The sequence below is a fragment of the Saccoglossus kowalevskii genome, chromosome 7 (assembly GCF_978046115.1).
Source record: "Saccoglossus kowalevskii chromosome 7, keSacKowa6.1, whole genome shotgun sequence".
Classification (NCBI taxonomy): Eukaryota; Metazoa; Hemichordata; class Enteropneusta; family Harrimaniidae; genus Saccoglossus; species Saccoglossus kowalevskii.
Window position 1 is genome coordinate 11,919,433 of NC_140647.1, and position 18,767 is coordinate 11,938,199.

The 18,767-nt window shown below is 37.4% G+C and overlaps 1 protein-coding gene across 1 annotated transcript; it reads right to left on the reverse strand.

Annotated features, from left to right (window-relative positions):
- Window positions 1-6,507: 6,507 nt before the first annotated feature.
- Window positions 6,508-17,707, reverse strand: LOC146740244 (glutathione hydrolase 1 proenzyme-like). Its single transcript, XM_085501777.1, has 8 exons — window positions 17,388-17,707; window positions 14,719-14,879; window positions 13,804-13,951; window positions 8,247-8,319; window positions 8,124-8,197; window positions 7,722-7,962; window positions 7,152-7,265; window positions 6,508-6,829 (listed from the first exon to the last, which is right to left on the reverse strand). The coding sequence occupies exons 1-8, from the start codon at window positions 17,705-17,707 to the stop codon at window positions 6,683-6,685; spliced, it is 1,278 nt and encodes a 425-aa protein (XP_085357903.1). The 3' UTR covers window positions 6,508-6,682.
- Between the last annotated feature and the right edge of the window lie 1,060 nt (window positions 17,708-18,767).

Genomic DNA, 18,767 nt, shown 5'->3' on the forward strand with positions numbered 1-18,767 from the left:
TTATTCTTGTTCTGGACCATTAAAAAGCGTTCCCGGTGGTCAACCAAGAGGTTAGAGTATTCCATATATTAGTTGAGTGAACTGACAACTGATAACAATTTCGGCGAAATCTAGCATATCAAACAAAGCTGGCTCTTTCGATTTTTATGCAAATGTGCCATGCGATCGACTGGCCTGGATCCAGGGGTCTGTACACAAACTCCATCCTTTGTAATCATGTTCGACTTAAACATGTTTGTTGGTTATTGTAAGTTTCTTTTGGCTGCTTACATTAAAAATGTTACCCCCCCCCTCAAACCAGATGTAGAATTTTTAAGTCCTCCCTTACATGTTTTGAATAAATTCAGGCTCCAACACACACAGCTATCTCACAGTCTCAACAAATATATATTGGTTAATTTCGACTTGCCAAAATGAATAAAAAAAAGTGTTGTTCCCATGGCAACAAGATAACAGACTATCCAACACTGATTTTAACAACTTGACTAAAGGCCACAGACAGCTCTCTAAATGGAATAAAAAAAAACATCCCTTACCACAGCAATGCGTGTTACCATGAAATGTTGCGAATGATTATAGATAGATAGTCATACCGCTGACAACGTCACATACTGTCAAAAACATGTTTGGAATTTATCCAAATAAAATTTAGAACATGGAAATAATTAATGTGTGAAAGAACAATTTACCTGCCAACACAAAAAAGTTCATGTAAATATTAAACTTTGTCATAATTACAAAGGAGTAAAAAACTCTGTGAGCTTGCCTGTAATATGCTTCCATATATGGACAGAACTGTGATCTATACACAAGCATCACCACATAGCTTATCAAAATTCGAAAATATAAATCAGCAAATTTGTCTGTATAAAGAGCTTAAATCTCAAATCTGTAATTTTTGAGAAAATAAAATATTTTGTTTTTCTAATTTTGTTTTAATAATTGTCCCCCGCTTTATTATGTAAGAGTGACGCCGCCTTTTCGATTGCATCATCGTAACTATACCACATGACTAAAAAACAGTCCCTGGGCGTGCGTCAGGGTTGAAAATTACTGGCGCATATAACATCTATTTTATCGGATGAAAAGATACTGTCTACAGTATACAAACATAATTGATATTAGAGATATACAATTATACACTGACAGTAAGACAACGAGGACAGTGCACACATTCTTTTATCTACCTGACTGCAATTCACCTACACGACGTTACAAGTACACAGGCCTGGCGTTAAAATAAGTGCAAACATTCACCTGCCTGGCTGACTGCAAAGTAGGTGCAAACCTTAACCTAGCTTAATATTGTGTAGAAACAACTGGAATTGCATCGTTTTTTCATTTGTAATCAGATAGGGAGATACAATCTACCAGAGCATGACGGGGCAACTCGATAAATAGTGTAAAGTTGTGGCTTTTATTTAGATAAGTGAATATGAACATATAATGGTGACATGACGTTTTAGAAAGTTAATAGTTTCATAAATATCACTTGACTATAGAGAACAGTTCCCTTTTTGTGTGTACGTGTGTGTACTATTTTTCAATCCAGAGGTCAGCGTCACGGTAGTATTCCATATCAGTAGAGTGAATTGAAACCGAATAACATTCTGAAAGTTGTTTGTCGTGGTTTTCTTCGTAACCGCACCCTGTCTTTATATTGTTTTCATTCTGAGAATTTCCCAACGGCGTGACAAACACTTCGTCGAAAATACAGTGTAGCGTAGAAAACCTGCTCTTTCGATTTAGTATGCAAATATACGATTGACTGGCCTGGATCAAGGTACCTCCGACTTTAGTTGTTGATTCCTCAGCTCCTGAGAGCGAGGTTATTTGTAGATATGCTAGCGATCGCCTCTGTGTTTCCGGAAGTACTATGGGGGATTGCATGATGGGAGTGAAAAGTATTTTGATCAGTAAAATAATTTTAGAAAAGTGAAAACTAAAGCGACTGTGAAATAAAGGTTGGTTATCAATATTAAATATCATGACATTTGGATGTAATAGTGAAAGGAAATTGAACTGGTATGAAAGGGCAGTACATGTAGCCGGAACGCAAGGTCAGAATCCGGGGTCAAAATACGTCAAGATATTATCATTGTACAATGATAGAGTATTCCAAAAGTTGCTACGTGCCTTCATCCAGTTTGCAGTCAAAAAGAGCATGCATTTCATTACCAACATACTGATCAGAACACAGTGTGCAAAATCTTTGCTCTGAGGGTATTTTTGGTATCTTAATTTTTCAATTGGTAATATATATATTTAGTTTATATACTGATCGCGTCAATCATAAATTGTCTTATGTTGTTTACGTCATTTGTTATTGTTCTGAGTAATCAGATGAGTAATATCAGATGGGAGCGTGTAAAGAGAGCGTGTACATTTCTGAAATGAACATATAACCGATAATAAAAAACAAGCGCTACTTGGCGCGTGACTCTGATTTCTCAGCTCCTGAGAGCGAGGTTATTTGTAGATACAATACACCCATCAAGGCGGTTGCAAAGTGTCAACAACTATGGCTGAGGTAAAAGACTTCGTTTGCAGTTTGCGTGAATGGCCGGGGAGAAAAATTCATGCAAATTCTGTGCTTCAGTAACAGTATTTGCTTCTTCTTTTTTTTGTGCAATGGAAATTAATACAAGAAATGCTGCCAATAAAAATGTCCTTCTAGTACACAAAACAACCCTGGGACGTTTATCTTGAGAAATTGGGAAGACAAAAATCCCCTGGAACAGTTGTTGTGAAACAATAGACATGCTTCGCCAGGGTATCAAGTTTATTTTGATTATTTGAAGATGGAAACTGTTGATTTATGGAAGAGCAAAGTTCAATGTCATTGGCACAGTAATGACGTTTTAGAGGGGTGACTCGCTAGAGAGTATTCGCCGTGACTCCAGACTTCTCATTTGGGTTCTGTCACCAAACTGTACGTTTTGACGACTCGTATGCACTTCTGGGACTTGTAATAATTTTCTGGAAACTGCATAGCAAATCACATATTTTCCCAATTAATTGTTCATAGTTTTATTGTTCATAATTATTTACAGTAATAACATAATTTTCCGATTGTGTGCATGACAGCTTTGCCCACACACAATAAGACAGGATGATATGTACGGATATGTGTGAGTATGTTTCATGGATTAATAGGTCACTCCTTTGCTTCAATTCCAACTACATCTCTGGAATATCACTTGCTGTTTATCATCCATATTTTGATATCTCACAATGTGTCGATTGCGTATCTGGAAATTCTAACTACTATTTCGCAGAATTTGACCAGCCTTGCTTTTACCAGTCATTTAAGTCAACTCCCATATTTTCCTTCACAGTGAAGGTTAATGCAGATATATTGTAAATTACACAGAGGTAACATTACAATACATTTCCCTTCACATTCCCCTGTACTACATAACAATCTTTGAGCTGAGGCAGTTATGGTTCTACAACCATCACCAGTTCTCTTGTATATGTTGTTTTGTTCGCGCGTTATTTTAAGTTCGCTGATAGTTAGTGAACGAATCAGATTTCAGGTAACGCGCTAGTCGGTTGCACCTCCGCTATGTGGGGATAGAACTCCAAGCTGCCACAAACACAATCCCTTCAACACACCGCTCTCTGTAGACTGAAAAACATGCACATAGTTGCTAAAGAGCCCTGAGGCGGGAAATAAGCAAACAAATTATGTAATTTGCTCCCGTTCTTATTTCCATTTTCAAGCCTCGTCCATGTACTCATTACAGAAGTGTCCCGCTATGCCTGGCAACATTTTCATTTACATATTCGTAACATCATAGCATAACTATAAGGAGTGGGGCACGACGGGACTGCATATGATTAGTGCATAAACATCAGGTGTGTGTTTTCAACATCAGTCGAAAACATACTGTTGGATGAATACCATATTAAAGGGCGACAGTCGTCGTGACGCGTCCTGTTCGATGTGGGACTCATAGCGACGTATACAACGCGTGTAAAATACATTGTTTATTTAGTACATGAAATTCGAACACCCGCTACGCGACGACCACCGCGCTTTAAAATACTCACTACAGTAGCTATTTGGCTGTTGAGAAATCTACTCGGTAGAATAAAGGAAACGCACAATAATTCACTCAACTGTGACAGCAACTATTAACACAAAACACAATGCTAAATGCCTGGGAGGTTGTTTCAAGTACTGGGGTCATATGTTCATTAATGGTCATCAAGATCATTCGTATATCTTGGGTTCTGTAGAGGGCAGTAAGCCAATTTTGAGTACTATATATAAAGGTAATGTTTGAAAAGTGTCATCATGATTTAAGATAGATTTTGGTGGCCTACAAAAAGAAAATATGGATTTGTTACATCTCCTAATATGTACATTAAAGCGAAGGGGTTGTCACTTGCGCACGCGCGGGAATTGAGTCCCAAGCGACGATAACAACACATGCTCGAAACGCAAAGACTCGTGGGCAGACGCTTGTTTGTAAACAATGACACGCTATTTACATCTGACGCATGCGCAGTTGTCGACTTCCCCCGCTTTAATATTGACACTCCTTTAGCATAAGAATACCTATGTGTGTTTAAACAAATATCGTTGAGGGCAGTATATTACAAAAGACAATTGCAAAACATGACTGAAAATTGAATCGCTGTAGTTTCTATAACTATACATATTACTCAAGTAGTACACATTTTGAGATTTAGATATACATTTGCTGTCAGGTCGAAGAGGGTGTGTACAAAACGAATACTAAAGATGAAAGACTGAAGAGAAAAGGTGACGTGCATTAAGAAATTGATGTCTAACAGTATATATGTGTAAGTAGATATTACATACATATAAATGTACATTCAAATACTGCGGTATTAGGAATGTCCATTGCAAACACACAAATGCCACGAATAGAAATGTTTTAGTACGGATTTGCACGTGTCTGCGAACTATTTAGCAACATTTATTCGTGGGATTTTGTTCTGCAAAAATACTACCACGTTTTCTACTAAACGAAGACCCAAACGTAAATCACTGTTTTACATTTATTATAAATGTAAAAAAAAGAAATATTTAGTATGAATGTACACATATTTTTAATCTATACACTAACTGTTTCGACGTAATACGAATGCCTTTAGCGACATTTATCTAAAGGTATTCGTTTGGCAGAATACTACCATGTTTTCTGCAAAACGACAACCCAAACGTAAACCAAATTTGGGCTTATGAACTTATGTGGATACGTGCTCGTGTACAATGATTTGACAACGAACAGCGCGTTCTCTTTGTTGCATTTTTATGTCTTGGTGGAAAACCAATAATTTTAATCTGTTTTATTAAGTTTATGCATTCATAATTAGAAGATATTCGCGGAAATACGCGTGATACCTCGAAAACAGCTTTGGTATTTTTTTCCTTTTTCATCACACAGCGAATTGCTTGTTTTAATCGTGGCCGCTCATAACAAACGTTGTATGCATACATTGTGTGTTTAGTCAAAATTGTGAACTTGTTCTCCGCTGTAAAAGCCTTGGTATGTTTCACATGCTTGCCGCCAATGCTAAAGTTAAAACGTAACGCCTACGTCCAGGATGACAAACTTTTCACACCGCCCGTTCGAGCCTTGCAAAATTTACATCAAAATTTCAAACGTAAGCTTTGTATCTAAAATGCAATATATATCATGTGTGTAAAATCGGTATTTAACTTCGAGTCTTTTTTGTTTTGAGAAAAATGTGGTATTATTCGACAAAACGACAACTTTTGGATCAATCATCAATCAGTGATACTGATCTCAGGTAACTCGCATCGATGTCAGATTTAAACAAATATATTTAGCCGTCATGTCTTAGCTTAACAGACGGTGGTGGCGTCGCGATCTGTTCGATATGAGACTCATAGCGACGTATACAACGCGTGTAAAATATTGTTTGTTGACATGAAATTCGAGCATGCGCTGCGCGACGACCACAGGCCTTTGAATGACAAAATCACGTGACTTCGCGTTTGATGCCCTATGACCAATTTACCATAGAAACGCACCAGGGGCACGCGCTATCGACGGTGAATAAAGGTTTATATTAGGAATTCTGCGACAGCCGAATAAATAAATCTTGGCTGTGTGCAAATTCCTACATTTCAATTTGTGGAATTTCTGAGTGTTGAATCGGCATTTGTCAATGCTGCAATGTTTGTTCATTATTTAACACAATGTAGTGACATATCGCACATTTATATAAGTATTCATTGTTTACTCAAATAGATTTTCTGTGGGAAATTAAACTGTTAAAATATGCGTCATTGGCCATCTTCCGTCTTCCGGATCCGGTCTCTCATCTTCGGTCTTCGGTCTTCGTTTTGTATACACCCTTCTGAAGCTTTGGAAGAAATTCAATTAACATACGATGTGGGAACATTCAACCACAAAACGCGCCAAAAAGCGCTCGAATTTCGTGTAAGCAAACAACAAACAAACGCTTTTTTATTGTATCTCATAAATCGGAGCAACAACTAGCTTATTATTATAATTTCTTTGATTTATCATATCAAAAATAGATTGTTTACTTTAGTACACATTGCCTGAGATAAAATGTAACGATTTGTTGTATGAGTTGATGGTTAAATATATTAATCACGTCGAGCCTACTTGAACTCGCTCTGGTTGGCACGAGGTGAGACTTGCAAAGTTAATTAAAATCCAGCTGGAATTCCACCCTTTCTCGCATCTGAGCATGCGTGGAGTTGTTCGTCGAGACTGTATATAGCTTGCACCGCGGAATTTGTCCCATAGTCCGATGATGTATTGTGATTCTTTTCTTTAAGTCCCTCAATAATCGCCTGCAGTAAAAAGTGGAGATGATAAAGGACAATGCTAAATGTATATTTATTAAGATCACACATCACAGCATGTGTGATACGATAATGACGTAATGCTGTTGTTCATATTCAAAGCGGGAGAGTCGTCACCTGCGCATGCGTCAAATGGTCATAGCTTGTCATTGTTTACAAACAAGCGTCTACCCATGAGCCTTTGCGCTATCGTCGCTTCAATTCCCGCGCGTGCGCAGGTGACAACCCTCCCGCTTGAAATTCAGGAAGCCATGATTTGATCTTGTGAAAATATAGCACATACAATAATCGTGTGTAGAGTAATACTCACAGCAGGGAAGTTCTCTTCATAAAGTAGTTCATTTGGACTCAGTTGGTGATGAATTCGGAGTTTGCTTATTGAATCACCCAAATTCTCTCCAAACCATAACAGGTTCATTGCAGACTGGAATGAAATTATTAATACAATGGGGTCATCTTTCATATCTAATGAGTCATTACTCGCATCCAAAACTCATATTCAATGTAGTCATTACTTTTATTCAATGCAGTCATAATTAAAAGGTGGTGGTCGTCGCGTTGCGCATGTGCAACATTTGTGTTGATAAACATTGATTTACCCACAGCCCAATGCGCTCTTCTAATGGAAATCTCAAGTATGAGGTTTGACCTGAGCGCGACTTGCACTAATAACCACCAGTGATTGCTTCGATATCTTCCAATCACCTAACTAAAGGTTGGTAATGTCTCAGTTTGTATCTGCTCAACAGTCAAAGTCGCCATCTTCATATCTCGCACAAGCATAGCGCGACGACTACTGTCCTTTAAAGTTCAAGGTAAAGTTGAAGATATTATAATGAAGACATTGTTATAATCGGAAACAATCGAAATGTGACCTCACCTGCGACACGGAAGTGGGTATTTTCGTACCCCCAGACCCTCCAATAGACAGAACCACATTACCATTTTTATCAACAACAATAGACGGATTCATCGACGATAGAGGGCGTTTACCTGGTTCAATGAAATTGGCCGGCGAGGGAGGTAGCCCAAAGAAATTCGTTATGTTTGGTGATGAGAAGTCATCCATCTCATTGTTAAAAATGATTCCTGTCCTAGACCCGACGACGGTTGAACCAAATCTGAAACAAGAAAGTTTAATGATCTTTTTTTTACAGGTTTGTATTAATTGTTCTCTGCAGACAAAAAGAACAATTCTAGAAATCCAGTTATGATATTAGTGTTGGTACATTGCATCGGACAATTATTGAAAGTACAAGTAGTGAATTACGCTACTTTCTACGGTACAAGTGATAGCACAGTGCACACTGAAGACAGATTCCAACATCGTAACTTTTGTTGTCTTACATTGGTAACCTAATTACAAAACAAATATTCTTTAAAAAATAAATTGTGTTAGACTTACAGTGTTAATCGTACTCGTGACGGACACGGAGTTTCCATACTGGTCTACCACGGACAGATGTGACGTCCATGATCTTCACCAATTGACAATATTGCGCCATAGTAGCCAATTCCATGTGTTGTATTGTCATGTATCATTTCTCGAATTTTAGCAGCATAATCCTTAGACATCATGTCGTCTACAACCTAAATGACACAAATACATTTTTCTTTAAAAAAAAGTTGATCCCATGTTTTTTATCTCTCTGTGGTATATTCATATGCCATAATATTCATAAAATATATTGTTTGCCCATCCGGTGTGATTGAGAGAACATGTAAAGTCTTTGAGCAACACAATAGTAGATGGCCTATAACCAACAAACAATAGTGGATGGCATATAAAGAACAGAAGAATAGTAGATAGTCTTTAAGCAACGAAACAGTTACTGTAGTAGATGGCCTATAACCGACAAAACAATAGTAGATGGTCTATAATCAACAAAACAGTAGTAGATAGTCTATAACTAACAAAACAATAGTAGATGGTCTATAACTAACAAAACAATAGTAGATGGTCTATAACCGACAAAACAGTAGTAGATGGCCTATAACCGACAAAACACAAGTAGATGGTCATAACGAAGAAAACAATAGTAGATGGTCTATAACTGACAGAACAATAGTAGATGGTCAATGACAAACAAAACAATAGTAGATGGTCTATAACTAACAAAACAATAGTAGATGGTCTATAACCGACAAAACAGTAGTAGATGGCCTATAACCGACAAAACAATAGTAGATGGTCTATAACCAAGAAAACAATATTAGATGTTCTATACCGACAGAATAATAGTAGATGGTCTATAGCCGACAAAACAATAGTAGATGGTCTATAACCGACAGAACAATAGTAGATGGCCTATAACCAAAAATAATAGTAGATGGTCTATAACTAAGAAAACAATAGTTGATGTTCTATAGCCGACAAAACAATAGTGGATGTTCTATAACCGACAGAACAATAGTAGGTGGTCTATAGCCGACAAAACAATAGTAGATGGCCTATAACCGGCGGAACAATAGTAGATGGTCTATAACCGACAAAACAATAGTAGATAATCTATAACCGACAAAACAATAGTAGATGGTCTATAGCCGACAAAACAATAGTAGATGGTCTATAACCAACGAAAACAATAGTAGATGGTATATAGCCGACAAAACAATAGTAGATGGTCTATAGCCGACGAAACAATAGTAGATGGTCTATAACCGACAACACAATAGTAGATGGTCTATAGCCTTCAAAACAATAGTAGATGGCCTATAACTGACGAAACAATAGTAGATGGTCTATAACCGACAACACAATAGTAGATGGTCTATAGCCTTCAAAACAATAGTAGATGGCCTATAACTGACGAAACAGTAGTAGATGGCCTATAACCGACAAAATAACAGTAGATGTTCTGTAACCAACAAAACAATAGTAAATGGTCTTCAGCCGACAAAACAATACTAGATGGTCTATAACCGACAGAACAATAGTAGATGGCCTATAACCAAAAAATAATAGTAGATGGTCTATAACTAAGAAAACAATAGTAGATGTTCTATAGCCGACAAAACAATAGTAGATGGCCTATAACCGACAAAACAATAGTAGATGGTCTATAACCGACAGAACAATAGTAGATGTTCTATAACCAACAAAACAATAGTAGATGGTCTATAACCAAGAAAACAATATTAGATGTTCTATAACCGACAGAACAATAGTAGATGGTCTATAGCCGTCAAAACAATAGTAGATGGTCTATAACCGACAGAACAATAGTAGATGGCCTATAACCAAAAAATAATAGTAGATGGTCTATAACTAAGAAAACAATAGTAGATGTTCTATAGCCGACAAAACAATAGTAGATGGTCTATAACCGACAGAACAATAGTAGATGGCCTATAACCAAAAAATAATAGTAGATGATCTATAACTAAGAAAACAATAGTTGATGTTCTATAGCCGACAAAGCAATAGATGTTCTATAACCGACAGAACAATAGTAGATGTTCTATAGCCGACAAAACAATAGTAGATGGCCTATAACCGACAAAACAATAGTAGATGTTCTATAGCCGACAAAACAATAGTAGATGGTCTATAACCAAGAAAACAATAGTAGATGGTCTATAGCCGACAAAACAATAGTAGATGGTCTATAACCGACGAAACAATAGTAGATGTTGTATAATCAACAAAACAATAGTAGATAATCTATAACCAAGAGAACAATAGTAGATGATCTATAGCCGACAAAACAATAGCAGATGGCCTATAACCGGCGGAACAATAGTAGATTGTCTATAACCGACAAAACAATAGTAGATAATCTATAGCCGACAAAACAATAGTAGATGGTCTATAGCCGACAAAACAATAGTAGATGGTCTATAACCAACAAAAACAATAGTAGATGGTATATAGCCGACAAAACAATAGTAGATGGTCTATAGCCGACGAAACAATAGTAGATGGTCTATAACCGACAACACAATAGTAGATGGTCTATAGCCGACAAAACAATAGTAGATGGCCTATAACTGACGAAACAGTAGTAGATGGCCTATAACCGACAAAATAATAGTAGATGTTCTATAACCAACAAAACAATAGTAGATGGTCTTCAGCCGACAAAACAATACTAGATGGTCTATAACCGACAGAACAATAGTAGATGGCCTATAACCAAAAAATTATAGTAGATGGTCTATAACTAAGAAAACAATAGTACATGTTCTATAGCCGACAAAACAATAGTAGATGGCCTATAACAGACAAAACAATAGTAGATGGTCTATAACCGACAGAACAATAGTAGATGTTCTATAACCAACAAAACAATAGTAGATGTTCTATAACCAACAAAACAATAGTAGATGGTCTGTAACCAAGAAAACAATATTAGATGTTCTATAACCGACAGAACAATAGTAGATGGTCTATAGCCGACAAAACAATAGTAGATGGTCTATAACCGACAGAACAATAGTAGATGACCTATAACCAAAAAAATAATAGTAGATGGTCTATAACTAAGAAAACAATAGTAGATGTTCTATAGTCGACAAAACAATAGTAGATGGTCTATAACTGACAGAACAATAGTAGATGGCCTATAACCAAAAAAATAATAGTAGATGGTCTATAACCAAGAAAACAATAGTAGATGGTCTATAGCCGACAAAACAATAGTGGATGGTCTATAACCGACGAAACAATAGTAGAAGTTATATAACCAACAAAATAGTACATAATCTATAACCAAGAGAACAATAGTAGATGGTCTATAGCCGACAAAACAATAGTAGATGGTCTATAACCAAGAAAACAATAGTAGATGGTCTATAGCCGACAAAACAATAGTAGATGGTCTATAACCGACGAAACAATAGATGTTCTATAACCAACAAAACAATAGTAGATAATCTATAACCAAGAGAACAATAGTAGATGGTCTATAACCGACAACAGAATAGTAGATGGTCTATAGCCGACAAAACAATAGTAGATGGCCTATAACTGACGAAACAGTAGTAGATGGCCTATAACCGACAAAATAATAGTAGATGTTCTATAACCAACAAAACAATACTAGATGGTCTATAACCGACAGAACAATAGTAGATGGCCTATAACCAAAAAATAATAGTAGATGGTCTATAACTAAGAAAACAATAGTAGATGTTCTATAGCTGACAAAACAATAGTAGATGGCCTATAACCGACAAAACAATAGTAAATGGTCTATAACCGACAGAACAATAGTAGATGTTCTATAACCAACAAAACAATAGTAGATGGTATATAACCAAGAAAACAATATTAGATGTTCTATAACCGATGGAACAATAGTAGATGGTCTATAGCCGACAAAACAATAGTAGATGGTCTATAACCGACAAAACAATAGTAGATGGCCTATAACCAAAAAATAATAGTAGATGGTCTATAACTAAGAAAACAATAGTAGATGTTCTATAGCCGACAAAACAATTGTAGATGTTCTATAGCCGACAAAACAATAGTAGATGGCCTATAACCGACAAAACAATAGTAGATGTTCTATAGCCGACAAAACAATAGTAGATGGCCTATAACCGACAAAACAATAGTAGATAGTCTATAACCGACAAAACAATAGTAGATGGTCTATAACCAACAAAACAGTAGTAGATGGTCTATAACTGACAAAGCAATATGTCTGACAGATTGACTGCCATGTTGGTACGATTGCGGTCATGCTGGCATGCTGCCTAGCTGCGGTTCCGTAGCTCTTTGGTGCGACCTACAATTGAATTTCGCCCTAACAATTTCATTTGGACGTCTTTTTTTTAATTTTGTTGTTGTACGTCGAACATAGAGCTACGGGATCTATCACCGTTTAAAAACAGAAATCTGGCATGCGTAAATTAAATCGCGTTTGCTTTCGATTACGATGGTGTGACATACCTTTATTGTGAATTGATAGCTGGATGAATAACATACAAACTTTTGTTTGCAATTTGTGTTTATAAATAAGCAATAATTTGTGATATTTTACAATTACCGCGGAAACCAAGCAAATTACGAGAAAACGACAGCCATTGACATCCCACACTCCCTAGCGCAGAATAAATGTAATCTCGTTTGGCGGTCATGTGATACAGTGGTGGAAGAATAAAACTCATTCTTCCCGTTATTCTAATTGTTCCAACAAAGCAATCACATACAGTATTTATAATTGTATGATTTTTGTTTAATAATAGAAACTAGTTGCATAAACGCAATTTATCTACTGATTTCGGTCACGTGGTACAAAATTATAGGTCTCGCGTAATTTGCTATAGGTCTCGCGTAACTCTGTAGTCCAAAATGGCGTCTTTCGTCTTGTTATTTTTCTGCGACTCGGTGTACGGTAAATAAAGTCATTTTTTTATGACCACCGTCATCATTTCACAGCGCAAATAGGTTCTGGTCATTGTTTGGAAGTAAATAAACATAGTGAGTACTTTCGAAGGTCTTAAAATGTGATTTTCGCGACGACCAAATTTGGCATGTGGATTTTAACCTGTATTCAGTCGCACAAGGCCCCATAGCCCTATGGGCCGGCCAAAGTCAGTCACGTAAATAATGCGGTCGGCAACAAAGGGCTATGATTCCACAGCTAGCATGCTGCCCTCTCCCTCCCACATTGGCATGAAGAATCTAATATTGACATGGTGACCAGGTTATTGATACGGTGACCGCCATATTGACACGATTACTGACCAGTTGACACACTGCGTTCTCGTGCTTTGCTGTACCGTCAATCTGATTTGTTTCATTTTCACGCTCAACTGACTCACTAAGTTTGGATTATACGAGAATCTAATTTGAATAAACGTAACGTTAACCAAAATACTTGGTCCGCAGCAATCGTTAGAGGGCGCAAGTCGTGTGATTTTCGCAAAATATGGAGGACGATTGAGAGTGGGTATCTGTATAGTCAATTGTTTGGGAAATTCGTGTTAGTTTGCATTATTATCGAAATTACGTGTTCACCTCATCGACAGTCTCAACGAAGTCTTCGTCGCCAAGTTCTGTTCTGTGAGCAAACGCATGTTTGAATGCCTCTGTGATTCGGTGATACGTGGTAACAGCATTTGGTACGTCTATGAGACTCTCTCTGGTGAAATTATATCCTGTAACACAATCGTAAATGTGACATGTGTATTGGATAGTATTAGTATTAGAGCAGAGTTACTGTATTGGATAGTATTAGTATTAGAGCAGAGTTACGTAATACGAATATAACTGAAATTCGAATATAACCCAGCTTGACATAACTGAAGATATGTTTGTGTCGGAATATGAACCATTCCTGGGTCTCTGTGATAGTTGGAACTGTCACCGACGGATTCACTAGGACGCAACTTTAGTTGGTGGCTCACCTTGCAAGATATTTATAATGAAGGAAAGAACAGCGCCACCCGCGTCAGCTTTAGTGGGGTTTTCAATTTCGTTGCGTACATTTCTAGATCTTCGGCAGTGATGATTCCCCCTAGACAAACAAAAAGCGTAGTTGTGTGATCTGAGTATAGGCAGGCAACTTTTAAAACGTTGAAATACCGGTCATGTGAATGTGGGTTGAACATATACCTAATAGATGGTATTTGCGGGGGTCGCCCTGTTGAAATCATTCAAAATTTTTCGCAGTACGTATCTGACCATTTTTTTTTTTTTATTGAATAAGCAAGATTTCTTTTTTACAGCGCTTTGCATACAATACTTTCTTCTCTAAATCGGTATCTAGCTTTCTCTGACCCGTGTAACCAGTATTTTAATCAGTGGATGGGTGACAGGACACACTATTTCAGAGACAAGACATTAAAGTCGCGTGATTCTTTCTCTCTCAACGAGATCTAGGAGGCAATTTTTCTCTAAGGTTAATTGTCGTTATAGTACTTGCCCCTTTCCTGAATATCTGCCACAATATCATCTGCTAATTCTCCTGTGTAATACACTTGTGGTCCCTGGTCGGCAATTAACTGTAAAGTTATAGATAACTGTGTCAATACACAGATATCGCCTTCTTGCAATAGCTCTCCATCATCTCCCACAAATAATTCGCTGGAAAATATCAAACATATATATTTTAGAAAACTAAGAAGCATCGGGTATTTAATGGATAAATATGGATACTTGTTGCTATAGAGTGTAATATGACTGATTCTGAATTTCCCTGTACGAACGTCGCGAATGAGTACTGTTTCCCTGCAAAATGAATGTATGTCTATCTACGTCGTTAATCGCCGCAAACCGCGCCCTTATATCTTGGGATAGGCTTCTTATTGCTGCTTGCGGCGTGTTTGGGGCTGCAGTTGATTGAGCGTGTTCAGGCGACGCTTGAGGAACCAATCAATCACCTTTGTCCAGTGAGTGTGAAATATGAACAAGTCCACTGCTTATATGAACATTTTGCAAACTGTACTAAGTGCAATATTTTTGTGAATAATAATTACCAAAATCTAAAATAACCATCCCCGTAATAAAAAGGTTCACACGTTCCTATATATGGTTGCGTTTTAATTGATGTTTAATTAAACTCAATTACAATGCAATATAATAGTATTACAGTCACGTTTACGCAGAACGTTACTTGGAATGTTTTCAAATTGCGTCACTCAGTCACGTTCCTTCCGGCCGGAGAACCGGCCTAAATGGAACAATATGGCGATTACTAGTTACCTGCGTCCTATTTGTTATTCGCAAAGGACGCCGGTAACCAGCGAAAGCGTGTCACTGTTTACAAACAGGTGTCTACCCATGAGCCATTGCGTTTTTAGCGTGTGTTGTTATCGTTGCTTGGGACTCAATTCCCGCGCGTGCGCAGGTAACGACCCTCCCGCTTTAAAGCAATTTAAAAAATAACTAAACCACCCCTGGAATAATATTTGACTGTCCGTTACATGATAATGAAATTACGAAAATATAACATAACCAACCATGAGGTAATAATAGACTGACCGTTACAATGTTATTTTTATTTCTTTATTCCGCGCTATATGGCCCCGTTACAATGCTAATCAAATTACTAAAACCTAAGCTAACCACCCCTGTAGTAATAATGAACTGCCCGTTACAATGTTAATCAAATTAGCAAAACCTAACCTAACCACCCCTGTAGTAATAATGAACTGCCCGTTACAATGTTAATCAAATTAGCAAAACCTAACCTAACCACCCCTGTAGTAATAATGAACTGCCCGTTACAATGTTAATCAAATTAGCAAAACCTAACCTAACCACCCCTGTAGTAATAATGAACTGCTCGTTACAATGTTAATCAAATTAGCAAAACCTAACCTAACCACCCCTGTAGTAATAATGAACTGCCCGTTACAATGTTAATCAAATTACCAAAACCTAACCTAACCACCCCTGTAGTAATAATGAACTGCCCGTTACAATGTTAATCAAATTAGCAAAACCTAACCTAACCATCCCTGTAGTAATAATGAACTGCCCGTTACAATGTTAATCAAATTACCAAAACCTAACCTAACCACCCCGTAGTAATAATGAACTGCCCGTTACAATGTTAATCAAATTAGCAAAACCTAACCTAACCACCCCTGTAGTAATAATGAACTGCCCGTTACAATGTTAATCAAATTAGCAAAACCTAACCTAACCACCCCTGTAGTAATAATGAGCTGTCCAAAACCAGTATAACCACCCCTGTAGTAATAATGAACTGCCCGTTACAATGTTAATCAAATTACCAATACCCAAACCAGTATAACCACCCCTGTAGTAATAATGAACTGCCCGTTACAATGTTAATCAAATTACCAAAACCTAACCTAACCACCCCCTTAGTAATAATGAACTGCCCGTTACAATGTTAATCAAATTAGTAAAACCTAACCTAACCAGCCCTGTAGTAATAATGAGCTGTCCAAAACCAGTATAACCACCCCTGTAGTAATAATGAACTGCCCGTTACAATGTTAATCAAAATACCAAAACCTAACCTAACCACCCCCGTAGTAATAATGAACTGCCCGTTACAATGTTAATCAAATTACCAAAACCTAACCTAACCACCCCTGTAGTAATAATGAACTGCCCGTTACAATGTTAATCAAATTAGCAAAACCTAACCTAACCACCCCTGTAGTAATAATGAACTGCCCGTTACAATGTTAATCAAATTACCAAAACCTAACCTAACCACCCCCGTAGTAATAATGAACTGCCCGTTACAATGTTAATCAAATTAGCAAAACCTAACCTAACCACCCCTGTAGTAATAATGAGCTGTCCAAAACCAGTATAACCACCCCTGTAGTAATAGTGAACTGCCCGTTACAATGTTAATCAAATTACCAAAACCTAACCTAACCACCCCCGTAGTAATAATGAACTGCCCGTTACAATGTTGATCAAATTACCAAAACCTAACCTAACCACCCCGTAGTAATAATGAACTGCCCGTTACAATGTTAATCAAATTACCAAAACCTAACCTAACCACCCCTGTAGTAATAATGAATTGTCCAAAACCAGTATAACCACCCCTGGAGTAATAATGAACTGTCCAAAAACCGGTGATAATGATGGTAATCACTTTACCTCAACTGCGGGTCATTTATAATCAGATCTCCGCTGTCTTGTATTGCATGTGCTAGTGATGGTCCCACCTCAAAACCATTGGCCGCTAGACTTATGCCAGGCAGAAAAAGTTCATTCCACGGGAGCCGCCCCCATTTTTGGTGTTCTAACCACATTCCATGCACTTCGCCGGGAACAGCGATGGCTAGACCACCTAAATAATGATGATAAGCGTCGATTACAGATAAATCGAGTAGAAGTAAATGATTAATTGAATGAATGGACTTTGTTATCACATACAGAGAAATGACACCATTAAAGAGAAAATAAAACTCATCCATGTTTTATCTCAAAATGAATGAATAATCGGTCGATCGTGGATAATGAAGTATGAGTGTTGTCGACGTCAAAACAAGTTATCAATGCTGACGATTACACATAATTACACCACTCAGAGGAGATGCCAACTTGGGCAAGGTTTATCTAGATAATAACGAACAAGAAAACAAGCCCTTCCCTATAGTTGAAGCATCTTCGTCTGGGTGGTTTGTAAACATATCCGCTGTTGCTGCTGCCGGTGCTACCTCTCTGGCGTCGAATACCTCAGTTACCCCTAATTGTTTGTCATGAACAACCATAAAATGGCCTCCTCCGATGCCTGCACTGTGGCAATTGATCACGCCAATACAGACTAACGTAGCTATGGTCGCATCTACCGCACTACCATTTCGCTTCAGTATTGCACTGTAAGCAAACACAAAGTGACGACATCTAAAATTATTTATGTTGCATGCGAATTTTCCTTCAAAATTTTCGTAAGTAAAGAAATACGTGTTTAACTTTAAAATCCACTGTAACTGTTTTCTGATACTTACACTCCGACTTCCGAACACTGTGGTGCATCGCTCGCGACTGCTGCATTGTCGAATATCTGATAACTTGCGCTGTCATCACTAATACGAAATACAGTGTCGTTGTCATCGCCCTCGCTAATCCCGTATAATATGATACATACCAAACCAACTATCACGGCTACCACCACCAGTATAGTCCCGAGTAGGAGCATCCGTTGATTACTGTGAATATCAATATGCAACCACGGTATAAATTCACATTCCTAAAAAAGTGGGCCAAACATCATGAAAAAATACTGTTTACAGTTTTTACAGAACACAATGGTAAATCATTGTTCCATCTTTAAGAAATGTTCACCTTGTGTCACAACCACACATTTGTCATATGAATCGAAGATAAAAAGTTTCTGTAGGTTGGTAAAAACGATTCTCGAAAAATACCCATATGCACAAGATAATGAAATTTGTATACATAATTCTAAATTAGCCCGCCCAAAGTCATCCTCACCAACCCAAATAACGTGTAGTTACTATAGTGTTAGTACCA